Source organism: Capsicum annuum, chromosome 11 (assembly GCF_002878395.1).
Source record: "Capsicum annuum cultivar UCD-10X-F1 chromosome 11, UCD10Xv1.1, whole genome shotgun sequence".
NCBI lineage: Eukaryota > Viridiplantae > Streptophyta > Magnoliopsida > Solanales > Solanaceae > Capsicum > Capsicum annuum.
The window spans coordinates 230,030,346-230,048,751 of record NC_061121.1 but is presented as its reverse complement, the minus strand read 5'-3'; the positions used below and the strand labels follow the sequence as shown (position 1 = coordinate 230,048,751).

The 18,406-nt window shown below is 37.2% G+C and overlaps 1 protein-coding gene across 1 annotated transcript; it reads left to right on the top strand.

Annotated features, from left to right (window-relative positions):
- Window positions 1-6,649: 6,649 nt before the first annotated feature.
- LOC107848337 (protein BUD31 homolog 1) lies at window positions 6,650-18,255 on the top strand. Its single transcript, XM_016693080.2, has 4 exons — window positions 6,650-6,840; window positions 16,215-16,315; window positions 16,417-16,604; window positions 17,676-18,255. Exons 2-4 carry the CDS (start codon window positions 16,222-16,224, stop codon window positions 17,829-17,831), a joined length of 438 nt encoding a protein of 145 aa, XP_016548566.1. The 5' UTR covers window positions 6,650-6,840; window positions 16,215-16,221; the 3' UTR covers window positions 17,832-18,255.
- The last annotated feature ends 151 nt before the right edge of the window (window positions 18,256-18,406 follow it).

Below are 18,406 nucleotides of genomic sequence, written 5' to 3'. Positions count from 1 at the left end.
GACATGTAAATGTAATTGGAGTATAAGAAGGTTAAAGTGACACCCTTTATGGTGTAATTAAGGCTTACTACTTAACCACTAGTTTGGTAATTCAAATAATTGAATTGTGACGTTTGGTCGCTAATACTAAATTGCTATATATGTTCATTGTAGATAAGTAATCCGAAAAGACGAGAAGTCCATTTGGGACTAGTATTGAAGGTTGACAGTCAGGTATGTAAAGCATACTCTATACCATATCTTTGGCATGAAAGTGAACAATTGTTCTATTAAGAAAGTTTCCAAAGTTATTCAATAACATGTGATCCATAATGGTTTTGTATGATGTCCTACGTTACCAATGAACTTGTTCCCACCCTACAAGATGTTAAGACATTCCAATACTTACTTGTTTTCCAAATCTTACATATTTATTGCACTAATGAATGTCAGAAGGTATCCGGTTACTCGAATAAGATCCATGTGCTATTAATGACTCCGAAACGTTTCATTGATATACCAATAAGTTCCTACTTCATTGTTATGGCATTGATGACTCCAAAACACTTTATTGATGTGCCAATGAGTTCTTACTTCATTGTTATTGCATTGATGATCTATTTATATGTCTCTTATTGATGTATCATTGTTTCAAAGTATAAAAAATGTGGTGGCGACCGAAATAACAATCTCAAAGATTAATTGAACTAAGTGATGGAAGTTCTCTCTTATCGGGTGGTATCCCAAGGGCATAAGCCTATCATGGGTCGATCCCTAGTTATGTGTTTATGGGTGGTATCCCAGGGGCATAAGCCTAGCATGGGTCGATCCCAGTTGATATGTACTGGAGGCAGCCTAATGGTCACAGTACAGTACAGTAATGATTACAAAGATGATAAGAACGAAGGTAAAGTGATTGAATAAATACAATGTACAGGTTGTCACAAGTTCTAGTAAGTGTGGTCCACTCCTATTACGATTTATTCACTTGTTTCTGATTTCTATTGAGCTCCTATATCATATGTGATTATCTACAGTTTTACATACCCAGTACATATTTCGTACTGACGTCCCCCACGGGGGACCTGCATTTCATGCTGCAGGCACAGGTACCTCAGCTCATACACCGCACAAGTAGGAGTCAGGATATCTAGCTGCTTTTGGTGAGCTCCAGTTTGCTTCGGGGCTTCCCGTGTCACATCCAGTCACTTTTGGTATTGTATAGAAGTTAGTTATATGGCGGGGTGTGTCCCGACCTTAGTTAAACTCTGTGCATTGTCTAGAGGCTTTGTAGACCTAATGTACAGTCAAGGTGGTGTTTTGTTAATAGACGTGATGGCTCCAACGGCCAAGTATTGTATATACATATATATGTGTGCTCGAGCTTATACAGGTGATTATTTCCTTTTATATGCGACATGATGTTGTCCGAATTTTGGGTTGTCATAGAGGTATGCATGGGAAGTATAAGGTTATGAGATGGTTCTCCCGGACCTCCTCGGTTACGGGTGCCAGTCCGCCCCAATAGGATTTGAGGCGTGACATATTGTTCCTAAACAATCAATCTAGGAAAGCAATAAATTACAACTCAATAAGAACAATACATTTAAACTAACTCATGAACTGTAAAGCTTAATCCTATGAAACATGTTCGTCAATTTGTTCCTTTGTACTGGCAACACTTGAATCTTCAGTCAGAATTCTCTCAATTATGAACTTTCTCAATTTGATCGTATTTAGCCTTTTTCTCTGTGTAAGTGCGCAAGTTACTCTGACTGATACATCTTCTATTTAAGCACAACTCTCCAAAGAGTCATTCTTTATTTCAAACTCCTCCTTTAATCAGAACTTTCATTATATAGAGTTCTACTTCAAGTGAGACTCCTTCTTCAATTCCAACTCTTATCTCCTTAGTGTTGTAGTCAAACTCTAACTCTTTAAATCAACTTATCTTCAAGTATTTTACTCAACCACAACTTCTTCAATTTCTCACGTGATCAGTAATTTGGGTATATTAGAATTAGGATCGCTCATTTATTCATGACTTTAAGCAATCTTTGTCTGCATTTATCAGTGAAACCTGTCTTTCTATGCTTGGACCAGCTCAAGTAACATGGTCCATTCATGTGTCAGTCATCAAAAACTTCATTGATCTAACAAAGAGTCCATCAATTAGTATGTTTTCTATTTTGCGTAGACTTCTTCAATCTGCAGAATTTTTCTCCTTCTACAAATAGGACTCTTCAGGATATGCTCAGAAGTAAAACTCCTTTTTTCCATAGGACTCCCTTTTCAACTCAACTTGCTTTCCCTTATCATCAAGTGTTTGAATCAAATTCAACTTCTTTAAACTATCACATGTTTATTTCCTTGAGTTTATCAAAATTAACCACTCATCTGTTTCTTGATTTCTTCCACCCTTGTCTTTAATCATCGATGATTTTGCTACAAGTTTCAACTACACGAGATAGTGTGTCTGTGAACCAGCTTGACTGACATGTTTCATATCACTTTTTCACCTTTCCAATCATCAAAACTACATCGTACCCAACACTTTATATTACTACACTAATGTCGGGTAACAAATATATACTTGAAAAATCATCCGCTCTTTCTGCCGGTTTATACTACACAAGCATTAGCACTGTTGAAACACATGTCATAGTAAATCAAAAGTTTACTAATTCAAATAATTTTAATTATTTGGCATGACCGATTGGGCCATCCCGATTCTAATATGATGCTCAAAATAATTGAGAATTCATATGGGCACTCATTGAAAAATCAAAAGATTCTTCAATTTAAAGAATTTTCTTGTGTTGCATGTTCTCAAGGCAAATTGATTACTAGACCATCAACAATTAAAGTGAAAATTGAATCCCCTACATTTCTGAAACGTATGCAAGGTGATATATGTGGGCTCATTCACCCTTTATGTGGACTATTTAAGTATTATATGATTTTAATAGATGCATCTACAAGATGGTTACATATGTGTTTATTAGCAACTCATAATTTGGCATTTGCAAGATTACTTGCTCAAATAACAAAGCCTAGAGCACAATTTTTTGATTATACAATAAAGACAATTCGTCTTGATAATGCGTGTGAATTTACATCCTAGACTTATAATGATTATTGTGTATCAACTGAAATAACAATTGAACATCCTGTTGCACACGTTCATACTCAAAATGGTTTAGCAGAATCATTGATTAAATATCTCCAATTAATTGCTAGACCAATGCTTATGAGAACAAAACTTCCCATTTCGATATGGGGTCATGCTATTTTGCATGCAACAACTCTTGTGAGGATAAGGTCCACAAGTTATCATAAAGTCTCCCCATTACAATTGATTTTTGGTCAATAGCCAAATATTTTCCTTCTAAGAGTTTTTGGATGTGCGGTATGTGTTTCAATTGCTTCACCACAACGCACAAAAATGGGTCCTCAAAGAAGGTTGGGAATATATGTTGGGTATGAATCTCCTTCTATTATAAAATATTTGAAACCTATGACTGGATATTTATTTATGGCAAGATTTGTTGATTGCCATTTTGATGAAATAATATACCAATATTAGGGGGGAGAAAATAAGCAGTTGAAAAAAGAAATAAACTGGAATGCATTATCATTATGTCACTTAGATCCTTGTACGAATAAATGTAAACTAGAAGTTCAAAGGATAATTCATTTGCAAAACATTGCAAATCAACTGCCAAATGTATTCACTGACTTATCAAGAGTTACAAAATTTCACATTCCAGCTGCTAATGCTCCCATTCGAGTTGATGTCTCAGTAGGACAATTGACTCCTGCAAATGGGTCTAAATCACGCTTAAAACGTGGTAGATCAATCGGTCCCAAAGATAAAAATCCTAAAAAAAAGAAGAAGCAAATGATCAAAATAATCATAATATGGAGGAAGCTACTTAAGAAGAGCAACAAGACATAACAATTAATAGAACCTCAAAAGAGGTTCAGGTACCTGAAAATAATGAAAATAGAGAGATCTCAGTCAGTTATGTCTCATAAAAAAAAATATGAAATCGAAATGATGTAATTGTCGATAATATTTTTGCTTATAATGTTGCAAATTAAATAATGCAACAAGATGAGGATCTTGAATCAAAATCTGTTGAAGAATGTAGACAGAGAAATGATTAGCCAAAATGGAAAGATGCAATCAAAATTGAATTGGCTTCGCTTGAAAAACACAAAGTTTTTTGACCTATAGTCCAAACACTTGCAGGTATAAAGCCAGCGGGGTACAAATGGATTTTTGTGCGAAAACGAAATTATAAAAATGAAGTCGTAAGATATAAAGCACGACTTGTGGCACAAGAATTTTTGCAAAGACCTGACATTGATTATATGGAGACATATTCTCCGGTGGTGGAAGCAATCATCTTCAGGTATCTTATTAATTTAGCAGTTCGTGAAGAACTTGATATGCATCTGATGGACGTCGCCACAACCTATTTATATGACTTCGTTAGACAGTGATATTTATATGAAAATTTCTGAAGGATTCAAAATGCCTGATGTGTATAAAAATTCTGGAGAAAATTATTCAATCAAACTTCAAAATCCTTATAAGGATTAAAACAACCATGACGCATGTGGTATAATCGCCTTAGCGAATACCTATTAAAAGAAGGGTATAAAATGACCCAATCTATCCTTGTGTCTTTATTAAAAAGTCTGGATCTGAATTTGTCATAATAATTGTATATGTTCATGACTTGAATATCATTGGAACTCCTGAAGAGCTTCCAAAGACAGTAGAATGTTTGAAAAAGAAATTTGAAATGAAAGATCTTGGAAAGACAAAATTTTGTCTTGGTCTACAAATTAAACATTTTACGAATGAAATCTTTGTCCATCAATCCACATATACTGAAAATATTTTAAAGAGATTTTATATGGATAAAGCACATTCATTAAGTACCCTGATGGTTGTGAGATCACTTAATATTAATAAAGATCCATTTCGACCTCATGAAAATGATGAAGAACTTGTTGGTGCTGAACCATATTTTAGTGTAATTGGGGCATTAATGTATCTTGCTAGTAATTCACGACCAGATATATCTTTTGCTGTAAATTTATTAACAAGATTTAGTTCTTCCCCAACACGGAGACATTGGAATGACATTAAGCATATACTAGATATCTCCGAGGAACTATTGATATGAGACTATTTTACTCAAATGAGTACGATTCGTACTTAATTGGTTATGCAGATGGAAGATATTTGTCTGACCCACATAAAGGTCGATCCCAGATAGGTTATTTGTTTACATGTGGAGGTACAACTATATCATGGCGTTCAACAAAACAACCCATGATTGCTATATCTTCAAAACATGCAGAGATAATAACCATTCATGAAGCAAGTCGAGAATGCGTCTGGTTGAGGTCAAAGCTCAACACATTCAGGAAACATGTGGCCTTACTTTGAAAAATAATATTCCAACAATATTGTATGAAGACAACATCACATGCATAGCTCAATTAAGAGGAGGATACATCAAAAGAAACAGAACAAAATACATTTCACCAAAATTATTCTTTACTCATGATCTTCAAAAGACGCGTGAAATAGATGTTCAACAAGTTCGTTCAAGCGATAATCTAACAGATATGTTCACTAAAGCATTGCCAACATCAACCTTTAAGAAGTTAAGATACACGATTGGGATGCTCGTCTCCTAGATATTAAGTGAAGTTTTTATTAGGGGGAGTAAATACGCGCTGCACTATTTTTTCCTTAACCAAGGTTTTATCACACTAGGTTTTCCTGATAAGTTTTTTAATGAGGCAACAAACAATGTGTATTACAAACTGCTATTTACATCTTATTTCCTTTATAATTTTTTTTACATGAACATCCAAGGGAGAGTATTGTAAATAAGTTATTTTGTAGATGTTCACATACTATACTACACATACTATTATAGCATGTAAAGAAGTTATTTCTTTTGTGGATATCATTCACATACTACACTTTTTACACATACTATTGCCTGTAAAAGACATTCCATACTATATTGTAAAAACACACCAAAAGGAAAATAAAATCATATTCTTATATCTATACATCTCTCTCTCCTTCCTTTTCATTTTAGTTTATTATAGTGTATTTATTCTCAACAATAAATAAATTGTTGAATTATTTGAAGAAAATTTATTTTTTAAGTGTGTGAAAAATATTTTTTACTACTTTTAAAAAACACTTATTTCAAGTTTGGTCAAATATATTTACTTTTTTAAAACAAATATTTTTTTTTAAAAATATGTTTATAAATTTTCATAATTTTTTAAGCTTTATAACAATTCTTATAATCTTATAGTAGAGTTAAAAATGTTGGTGTTACCGTTTTTTGAAAAAACAACTCATGACTTTTTTAGATCAACGTTTGAAATAGTATGATCAATTATCTTTTATTTGTTAAGAAAATTTGAGAATAAGAATTGATAGCCACATTCTTCATGGTAAAATATGCACAATAGACAATCTATTCTAATAAAAAAATTAATGATTGCTTTCGCGACTCAATTAACACAAAAAGTAATTTTATCGTTGCTCCCAAATCCCGTACATTATGATGTTGAATAAGTTGGTAACCTTTTTCTTTTTTGGGTCCCAAAAGAAATAGAAAAAAAGAAAGAGGTACTCCATTGTCTATTTTAATAAGTAATAGGTAGTATTCTACAATTATGACAAGTTAAGGGTATATCTCTGTAATTTTGCTCCCATATTTCTCTCCATCAACGAACACAAAAAACGGAGCAACTCGCCGGAGTCACCTTGCCGGAGCCGGCGATCGGAGAAAATTCCGTCCATAACCGAAGGTAAGTAACCACCTTCCTACTTCCGGAAAAAGTCGTATCACATTTCGTAATTGTTGCTGGTGGGAGGTGACATGTATCTTTGTAATTAGTTGAGGTACGTGCAGGGTGGCCCTGACACACCTCGCAAGCTAGCTCTGATACCACAATTGTATAAAAGAAGAATTTTTTTGATGATGTTAGTGGAATAAAATTATATGTACTAATCTTAGTTGTCAGAGTTACCTGTACTTGTTGTCAGTTGACAGCTCTCCCGTGAAATTATTCAAGGTGTGAGCAAACTGGCCCGGACACCACGATTATCATAGAAAAAAGTTTTCTTTGATGATGTTAGTGGAATAAAATTATTTGGTGTAGCTTTGGTGGTTCAAAGTTACCCGGTACCTATTGTTGGTGGAAGGTGGCAACTAATTAATCAAGGTGTGAGTAAGCTGGCCCGGACACCATGGTTATCATAGAAAATGTTTTCTTTGATAATTTTAGTGGAATACACTTATCAGTTCTAGTCTTAGTGGATAGAGTCAGCTATCTTGTAGAATTAGTTGAGGTGTAAGCAGGGTGGACCGGGCACGCCATTATAAAAAAAAATAAAATCTTTGATGATGTTAGTGGGATAAAATTATCTATTCTAGGCTTGATAGACAGAGTTTCCTGATATGGTACCTGGTGGAAGGTGCAGCGATTCCATGTAATTAGTCAGGTGTGAGCAAACTGCCCCTGATCTCACGGTTATAAAAAAAAGAAAGAAAATTCTTCGATAATGTTAGTGGAATAAAATTATTTGTTCTAACCTTGGTGGAGAGTTGCTTGGTACCTGCTAGTGGTGGGACGTGGCGGCTATCCCGTGGAATTAGTCGAGATGGGCTCAAGCGGACCTGGACACCATGGTTATAAAAAAAGAGTTTCTTTGATGATGTTAGTGGATCTAAAGCGGAGCCTGAAAATTTATACTAGAGGATTTAGAAGTAGTGGCAATGTTTGAACCACTTTGCCACCTAAATAAAATTATCTTGTGTAAAGGTGATTCAACTGTTTTTTACACAACAACAGCAACAAGAACGATATGCGCAATGTAATCCGACAATTTGGGTTTGTGGAGGGTAGTGCATAGGCAGACCTTACCCTCTACTAGGGAGTTAGATGGATGAGAAAGAGAGAGCGGATCTAAAGTATCAGAATGAATCTGCTGCAGCAGAAGAGTTCGCAGAAGAAGCTGCGTTGGATGCTTATTTTATTACATTAGAAAGAATAAAAAAATAAAATAAAAGAGGAATAAAAGGCAATGAAGTGGGAAAAGAATAGAATAAAGAAGTAAGAGCAGACTTACGAACTGCAGTTCTGCTTTGCTTCTATAATTGAATGCCTGCTGTGAACCTCAGAAATAGACATACCCCTCTCTCACCCTCATCTCCACCACCCTCTCCCAAACCTTCATAGTATGACTTAGCAATTTGATACTCCTATAGTTGTTGTAATTCTGAAAAATCCAACTTTTTTTATTCAACAAGAACAACATACCCAATATAATCCCTCAAAGTGGGGACTTTTTTTTACTAGAACGGAGAAATTTGTTTTTTGGACCTATTTGCACTGTAGAAAACTTTCATGAAATGGCCAACTTGATACCCCTTTTCCATCTCAATAAAATTATCTTATGTCAATGGGATTTAACTGTTTTTATAACAACGAATAACAACATATACCCAATGCAATCCTACAAGTGGGATTGGGGAGGGTGATGTGTCCGCAACCTTACTTTTACCTTGTGAAGGTAGAGATGTTATTTCTGATGGACTCTGGCTCAAGTAAAATATCAAAATCAAGCATGGAAAGTAAATATAGTAGTGAGGAAGTCATACTAAAGATAAAAGAGAAGAGAGCAGTAGCAACAACAAACAATATGGTTATCGAAGTAAAGGAAATAGCAAGTAATAAAATTTAATAATAAGATTGTTGGAGAGTAATATTACAATATTGATTGGGGAAACACCCAAGGGTGTGGCCGAGTGATCAATGAAGTGGGTTAAGAATCTCAGGTTCAAATCCCAGGGGAGATGAAAGTACTGGGTGATTTCTTCCCATTTTTCTAGTCTTGGTGAATAGAGTTACCGTGGAATTAGTCGAGGTTGGTGCAAGGTGGCTGGGTTACCACAATTAATAAAAAAAGATACTGATAGGGCAAACTAGACAACACTCGACTACCTACTACCCTTCTACCCTTACCCTTGGCCTCTATATCCTTATATCTAGGGTCTTTTCCTTTGGTAAGTTGCAGGTGTGCCATGTTCTGTTTAATTACCCCTCCCCAATACTCGTTCGACCGACCTCTACCTTTCCTCGTCTCCACCACAGCGAACCTCTCATGCCTTCTTACCGGGTGATTTGTGCATCTCCTCTTCACATGGTCGAACCATCCTAGTCTTGCCTCCTCCATCTTATATAACAGAATCTTTCGTTATTGGCCCTATTTGAATAGTATAATTTTATAATGAAATGTCCAATGCTCATATTGTATGTATAGCAATATAGACAAACATGAGATTATTGAGGAAACTGTGGAAGATTTAAAAGAGTGATGTTTAGGATTCCATTGAGGAAACTGAGCATTCGGAACAAGATTGGTTGGATGATGATCTGATCTCCTTAACACCAGAATATAAATAATGTTATAAAATCCCTTAGAGAAAGGAAAAATGAATCCATTTTTGGAAGAGATGTGAAGGCAGTTGTAATAAGCAATGTTCGTGATAAGACCCTTTGTCATTATTTCGGGAATGCTGGAAAACTTCTGTAGAAAACTCTTGGGGAAAGTTTTAATGCGATGATTGAATTGAAAAATTTCAGAATAATTAGTCTTTAGAAAATATGCACAGGGTTAATGCCAAAGTTCTCTAACAATAAGGATGAAGATGGTGATGGATGTTGATAACGTGGAGCCAAAATACATTTATTAAGAGGATATAATTCATGGATGAAGCACAAACTGCAAATATCCTTGGGTTCCAGAGAAGAGGGTTGGAAAAAGCATACAACCATGTCAATGGATTTTGGTTGTAGATTGGTTAAATAGGTAAAATAATTGTATCTGTATTGCTAGTAGATTCTCACACTAATTAATGGAGCACCTTCAGGTTTCTTTCTGTCTCTCTTACTAAAGGGGGTTCGAGACATGGGGTTCCTCTGCCCGTCCTATTTCTATTGGTGATTGGGTCTCTTATCTTGGTGATAAAAAGGGCCGTGAAATATGGGTGGATAAAAGGTTTTGAGTTGGTAAGTAGATAAAATTATAGTGGAAGTATTGCACTGCTTGTTTGCAGATGATACACTCACTTTGTGTGGTGCTGAAGCATTGGTAGTCTAATATTTAAGATAATAGCCCCCCTAGCTTTTGTTGCTATTGCTGGGTATCACATTAACTTAACCAAGAGCAGCATATTTTTGGTGAATGCTGGAAATGTAGTAAATGAGCTGGCAAGTACGTATTGGGGTCTACGGTGGAAAATGTCCCGCCAGATCAGCAGGATGTTATTAAATGGTGTGGAACTAGAACCTTGAAAGAAGCAATATCCTTCTTTTGGAGGAAGGATGACACTGATAAATAGTGTATTAGATAGGATTCCTGTATATTCAATGCCGGCTGTTCTAATTCTTATCAAAGTTGAGAAACAACTGGACTGCTTTGAGTGTGAAAGGAAGAAGGTACGTGTGAGACAAACAACAACAACAACAACAAACCCAGTGTATTCCCACCTAGTGGGGTCTGGGGAGGGTAAGATGTACGCAGTCCATACCTCTACCTCTGATGAAGTAGAAAGGCTGTTTCCGAAAGACCCCCGGCTCAAGGCACGAGATACCACACAAACACATAGTAAAGCACAGAAGCAGATTACATAACATAAATACGGCACCCATAAGTAATATAAAACAGAGGAAAGCAGAGGAAAGCACACAGATTCGTAATAAAACATGGAACACGGAACACGGAACACGGAATCATAACAAGAATAAAACCCCCACCACGTAATTCCCTACACTAGCGACCCAAATTGGCCCTAATCCTCTGCCGTAATTTGCGTCTTCCAGACCTTCCTATCGAGGGTCACGTCCTCGGTGAGCTGTAACTGTTCCATGTCCCGCCTAATCACCTCACCCCAGTACTTCTTCGGCCTACGTGTGAGAAATGAAAAAATATTATTGAATGATGTGTTGACATAATTACATCAAGACCCTATTAATAGATGCTATAGTACAATCCTTTTCCAAGTAGGATTTTGTATACACTATTCCTATTTCTACACATATTCTAACACTCCCCCTCAAGCTGGTGCATACAAATCATATGTACCGAGCTTGTTACAAATGTAATAAATACGAGGACCGGTGAGGGACTTGGTGAAGATATCTGCAAGTTGATCATTTGACTTAACAAATTTTGTAACAATATCTCCTGAGAGTATCTTTTCTCTGACAAAGTGACAATCAATCTCTATGTGTTTAGTCCTCTCATGAAACACTGGATTTGGTGCGATATGAAGGGTTGCTTGATTATCACACACAAGTTCCATCTTACCCGTTTCTCCAAATTTTAATTCTCTTAGCAACTGTTTGATCCAAACTAGCTCACAAGTTGCTACAGCCATTGCTCGATATTCTGCTTCTGCATTAGATCGAGCAACCACACTCTGTTTCTTACTCTTCCAAGACACCACATTACCTCTTACTAAAACACAATATTTGGAGGTAGAACGTCTATCAGAGGGTGATCCTGCCCAATCAGCATCTGTGTATCCAATGATATGCTCGTGACCTCGATCCTCAAAGAGTAGTCCTTTACCCGGAGTTGACTTTATATATCGTAGAATACGAACAACTGCATCCCAATGACTATCACAGGGGAAGTCATAAACTGATTTACAATATTCACAGGAAAGGATATGTCAGGTCTAGTCACGGTGAGATAATTCAACTTTTCAACCAACCGCCTATATCTTTCAGGATCATTGAGTGGCTTCCCCTGGTAGAAGTTTGGCATTTGGATCTATAGGAGTGTCAATGGGTCTACATCCTGTCATTCCCGTCTCCTCAAGAATGTCTAAGGCATACTTGCGTTGAGAAATAACAATACCTGATCTGGACTGAGCAACCTCAATACCTAGAAAATATTTCAGTCTGCCGAGGTTTTTGGTCTGAAAATGCTGAAAGAGATGTTGCTTTAATTTAGAGATACCATCTTCATCATTGCCGGTGATAACAATATCATCAACATAAACCACCAGATAAATACACAAATTTGGTTGAGAATGTCGATAAAACACTGAGTAATCAGCTCCACTACGAATCATGCCAAACTGCTGAATTACTGTGCTGAATTTTCCAAACCAAGCTCGAGAAACCTGTTTCAGACTATAGAGTGACTTGTGCAATCGACATACAAGGTTACTAGACTCCCCCTGAGCAATAAAACCAGGTGGTTGCTCCATACAGACTTCTTCCTCAAGATCACCATGCAGAAAAACATTCTTAATATCCAACTGATAAAGAGGCCAATGACGAACGACATCAATGGATAGGAAAAGACGGACATATGCTATTTTAGTCACTGGAGAAAAAGTGTCACTATAATCAAGCCCAAATATTTGCGTGTATCCTTTGGCATCAAGGCGAGCCTTAAGCCGATCAACCTGACCATCTGGACCAACTTTGACTGCATAAATCCAGCGGCAACCAACAGTAGATTTACCTGCAGGAAGGGGAACAAGCTTCCAAGTACCACTTGCATGTAAAGCAGACATCTCATCTATCATAGCCTGCTTCCATCCCGAATGAGAGAGTGCTTCACCTATAGTCTTAGGTATGGAAATAGATGACAAAGACGATACAAAAGCATAATGGAGTGATGATAAACGATGATAACTTAAGAAAGTATAGTGTGGGTTAGCATTACGAGTGGAACATATACTTTTTTGAAGTGCAACTGATTGGCTAGAAGAAGGCAAGTCCGCAGTAGGAGCAGCGTCCGACGTATGACATGAATCATCTGGGACTAATGGTGGACGCGACTGACGATGATAAGTCAGAAGTGGTGGCACTGTAGCAGGAGACGTAGAAGTAACCGTTGATTCCTTAAAGGTTGGTTTGGGTAAGTCTGGAGATATGGTTAAGACCAAGGATGGTGCAGGTAAAACTGGAGATACGGGTAAAATCTCAGAGATATCAGGACGATCAGAAGATATATAGTAAGGTCGAGATTCAAAAAAAGTGACATCGGCGGATATAAAGTAGCGACGAAGATCTAGTGAATAACAATGATACCTTTTTTGAACTCGAGAGTAACCAAGGAAGACACACTTGAGAGCACGAGGGGCTAATTTATCTTTTCCAGGGGCGTTATGAACAAAACATATGCTCCCAAAGACATGAGGGGGGATAGAGTAGAGATGTGACTGTGGAAACAATATAGAATGGGGAACCTTATTCTGAAGGGAAGATGATGGCATTCTATTAATTAGATAACAAGACGTGAGGACTGCATCGCTCCAAAATTGCAGCAGAATATGGGATTCAATGAGAAGAGTGCGAGCAGTCTTAAGAAGATGCCTATTTTTTCTTTTTGCTATGCCATTCTGCTGAGGGGTGTACAGACATCTTGTCTGGTGAACAATTCCTTGATGAGTCATAAACTCATGAAACTGAGAGGATAAGTATTCTAAGGCATTGTCACTACGAAAAGTACGAATAGAAACACCAAATTGAGTTTGTATTTCAGCACAAAAACTTTTGAATATAAAAAATATCTCAGAACGATCTTTCATTAAGAAAACCCAAGTACATCTTGAAAAATCATCAATGAAACTAACAAAATAACGAAAACCTAAAGGTGAACTGACTCTACCACCCCAAACATCAGAATGTACTAATGAGAAAATAGACTCTGAACGACTCTCAACACTACGTAGAAAAGTAGCACGGGTGTGTTTCCCAAGTTGACATGACTCGAATCTAATGTGGATAAACTAGACAAACTAGGCACCATCTTTTGTAGCTTGGATAGACTCGGATGTCCCAAAAGTTTGTGAAATAGGTCTGGTGGGTCTGTAATGGAGCATGCTGTGAAGGAATTTGAAGAGGTGAGATGGTAAAGGCCTTGTGATTCATGTCCTGCACCAATCGTCTGTCCCGTACGGCCGTCCTGCATTAGAAAAGAGTCATCAAGAAAAGTTATGCTACAATTAAGGGCACGTGTCAAACGACTAACAGATGCAAGATTAAAAGGACAACCAGAGACATAAAGAATAGAGTCTAGAGTGACAGAAGATAGGGGTTTGGCTTGTCCAATTCCTTTTGGTTTTGTTCGGATCCCATTGGCTAAAAAGTAATAGCAGGAAGAAATTGTGAATAAACAATATCAGACAAAAGAGATTTGTTACCAGAAAAATGATCAGAAGCACCATAGTCTACAACCCATGATCCAAGAGTATTAGACTGTGAAACACGAGCAAAAGGATTACCAGCAACAGAAGCATCGGGCTGGGCAACTGAGGCTATTTATGGAGATGTCTGCTTACTTGTTCTGGAGGAACTCATCATATTCTGTTTGGGCAATATGAGTATTATTGGATGGTCGATTAGACTGTGGAGATGTCTGCTTACTTGCTCGATTTCGAAGGAACTCATTATATTCCTTTACAGCAGCAGGATCATAACTGAGTGGTGGACCATGCAAACTATGACATATATCCTCTGTGTGTCCAACTTTATGACAATAACTACACTTCGATCGAGATTTTCCAAAACGACCTCCTCCTCGCTGATTTTCCATAGGCTTATATGTTTGTTTTTATATGGTTTGAGATGCAAGAATAGAAGAGTCAACAGTGGGTGATGAAACTGCTTTGTGACTGGGAGGCGCGGCAAGACGAAGCAGACGAGAGAATAACTCATCAATTGTAGGAACCGTAGGACTAACTAAATTCTGATCACGTACAACATCATGGTCAGTAGAAAGTCTAGCAAGTGTAAGAAATAAAAACAACATCGGTCTGTGCTCTTGTTGTTTTTCTACATTCGCAGTGGCGGGCATCAATGTATCAAATTCTTCCATGACTGCTTGCACTTGTCCCAAGTAAGTAGACATATCGGATTCCTGTTTCTTCAAGTTGTTCGTTCGAGCTATCACATTATAAAAATGATATATATCATTAGTGTATAAAGCACGAGCCTTTTCCCAAACTAAATAACACGTCTGGAATGGACAAAACAAGGGCATCAACTTGGAATTAATAGGTTTCCATAAGAGACTACATAGTTGAGCGTCAACTTTCTCCCATTGCTCTTTAGCTTTCGCATCTTCCGTGCTAGACTTTCCCTTTTCATCTACCACACTAGCCTTGCTCGTTAAATGAGCTTGGACACCTTGACCTTTGCATCACAACTCAACCGAAGAAGCCCAGGCTAAATAATTTGAACTTCCCATTAAAGGTTTGGAAGTGATCATAGGACTTGAACTTCCAATTCGTATATTTTTTGAGCCAAAAATATCATGCCCAAAAGACATCTTGGTAATTTGACTTTAAAACTCCCAAAAACCAGTTGCTGGAAACGGAAAACAGTTACCAAAATTATGAAGTTGCCGGATTTTAAGTTCCGGTGATCGGAATCTCCGAATACTTGACGGAATCTGGAAAAGAGTATGCGGTTGGAGTCGGAATAGACTGGCGACCCCAACAGAAAAAAGAAAAACTGAAAAGTTCAAATGAAGACGTGCTCACGCGCCGGCGCGTGAAGTAATCTCTCCGGAATTTTGGGATTCCGGCTGGCGCGTGGGGGCGCGTGGCTGGTTATTTTCCGGTGATTTTGGTCGGGTTTTTGTTGCCTTATCGTTCCGATCCTATTGGTGGTGTTGTATTGTTCACACAACCAACAAAATTAAATATGACGCAAATCAGTCACCGGAATTGGCGTGACTGAGGTTTTTTTTTTTTTTTCTTTTTTTTTGATGTTTCTCACCAACTCTCTGATACCATGTGAAAAATGAAAAAATATTATTGAATGATGTGTTGACATAATTACATCAAGACCCTATTTATAGACACTATAGTACAATCCTTTTCCAAGTAGGATTTTGTATACACTATTCCTATTTCTACACATATTCTAACAGTACGTTTGGTCAAATGGTCCACACTGACGTCTGCCTAAAGCAAAAACTTCTGGAGGTGTACTGATGTAGCACCTTCTTGGTGCTGCTTAGTGACTATAAAGAAACTTAAATTGTTTTTATGTGCATTTTGTTGGTTTATAAATTGTAAGGGCAGTTGCTACTTCTTTCTTGATGTTGTCTTACAGATGAATTAAGTCTCTTCATTTTTTATTTGCAGCTGAAAAATGCCTAGGGTTAAGACAAGTCGTATAAAATATCCCGAGGGTTGGGAGCTGATTGAGCCTACCCTAGCTGAACTGGATGCTAAAATGAGAGAAGGTGAGTAATTTGATGCTAGGCGGAATTCAACAATCTCGTTTTGTCTTTTTTTTTTGTGATTGATTTCCGGGCCATTAACTTCTGTTTTTGGGGGTTTGAAGCTGGCAATGACTCTAATGATGGTAAAAGAAAGTGTGAAGCACTCTGGCCTATATTCAAGATTGCACATCAGAGGAGTAGATACTTATATGACCTTTATTATGTAAGGAGTGAAATATCTAAAGAGCTGTACGAGTTCTGTTTGGAACAAGGTCATGCAGATCGCAACCTGATTGCAAAATGGAAAAAGGTGATTGAACACAACTTCCTTTAGAACTTTTAAAATCTGTCTGTTCCAATTGCCTGCCCACCCTCCTGCTCATCTAAAGTCGGAGTGAAAAAAAAAAGTGAAGTCAGCTGAAATTTGTGGTAGCTACCGTCTTTCTCTCTTTACTTCTTTGGAGAGCATGCAAAATCCCTTCTTTATTTTTTTAATTCTTTTTGACAAATTAGCCCATCACAAAGAACAAGAGAAAATGCTAAAAAGCACAGTACAAAATGAAAAACTAAAAAGGGTTCCTTTTCTTTTCTTGCTGATCAGTTGACTTCATTTGTGTCGCAACCCATAATCGGGCCATGATGGCACCTACTATAATCCTCCAGTAGGTAAGCCGAAATCCATTAGCCATAGACAGAACAGTGGCAGCTAATAAATGAAATAAAGCACAATAGAATAATCGGCCAACTATATACATAAATACAGACAGTAAGGGCCTGTAAATAGAGAAAGAAGAAAAAAAATATACAAAATATTCCCCCATGACCTGGTGTCACTAGTGCAAGAACTACTAATACAAGAGTGGTCCTAAATAAGTATAAATATACAAGTCTGTCTCCGAATATCCAAAAATAAAGACAGGTTCCACAGGAAGGAGATGGAACAACTCTGAACATGAGCACAATACAAAATGAAAAACTAAAAAGAGTTTCTTTTCTTTACTTGCTGATCAGCTGACTTCATTTGTGTTTCTGATTTTTAATATCCTTTCAGGCAAAATGTTGACAAGTCTATTAACATAATAGCTGAATTAGCAATGTTTTAACCTTCGATGCTAGTTAATTAAAGATTTGTGTAATGGAGTGTTCTAGCAGATAGGAGGCTTATTTTATTTCAGAAACTTGAATGATAGTTTAAATACCGGGATACCAATTCAGTTTACCAAGATTTAGCATGTTTTGCTTGGGATTCATATCCATAGACATCGTAGGAACTGCATTTTTCGCCTTTTGCTTATCATCCATCAGATATTTTTCTTGCTGAGATGGTTTGCTTAGTCACTTATATTCAATTCTTTCCTGTTTCCTGGTATTCAACTTGCAGCCTGGATACGAGCGTCTCTGCTGCTTGCACTGCATACAGCCCCGGGATCACAACTTCGCGACTACTTGTGCTTGTCGTGTTCCCAAGCACCTTAGGGAAGCTGCTGTAATAGAGTGTGTACATTGTGGATGTCAAGGTTGTGCAAGTGGTGACTAATTTGCTTTCCCTTAGCTGTATGTTATGAGATCAGACATTATCTTGAAACACCTTAGCTTTTTCCTTCTGGATTTTCACAACATTAGAAACCTTTGTCTGTAGTAGTCTAGTTGATATACTAGCTTTATTGTTAATTCTCTCATGTGTAACAAGTACTTGTGTATGAGCACCAAAGGATGCGGCGCAACGGATGGGGCTGCTCCTCCCTTAATCAGATGTCTCGAATTCGACCCCTGGATATGGAAAAATTCTTGGTAGGAAGAACTACCCTTGAATGGGCCCTACCCGATGCGAATCCGGATTAGTCGGACTCCAATGCTACCCCGGACGCCGGATGAAAAACCAAAAAAAAAATATTGTGTATGATATTCACCTCATGCTTTAGTTTTTGGTGTTGAAGTTAAATCATATGTTAGTTTCTTTATCATGATATTAAAGTCAGATCCATTACAATTCTTGATTTACTCGATGTTGGGGCCAGATATTATATTATCCACGCTTCAATTGGCAGATTCGGATGTGTGGGGTGTTGACTTCCCACATCGATGACGCGAGGTTTGAACATTGTAATTTAA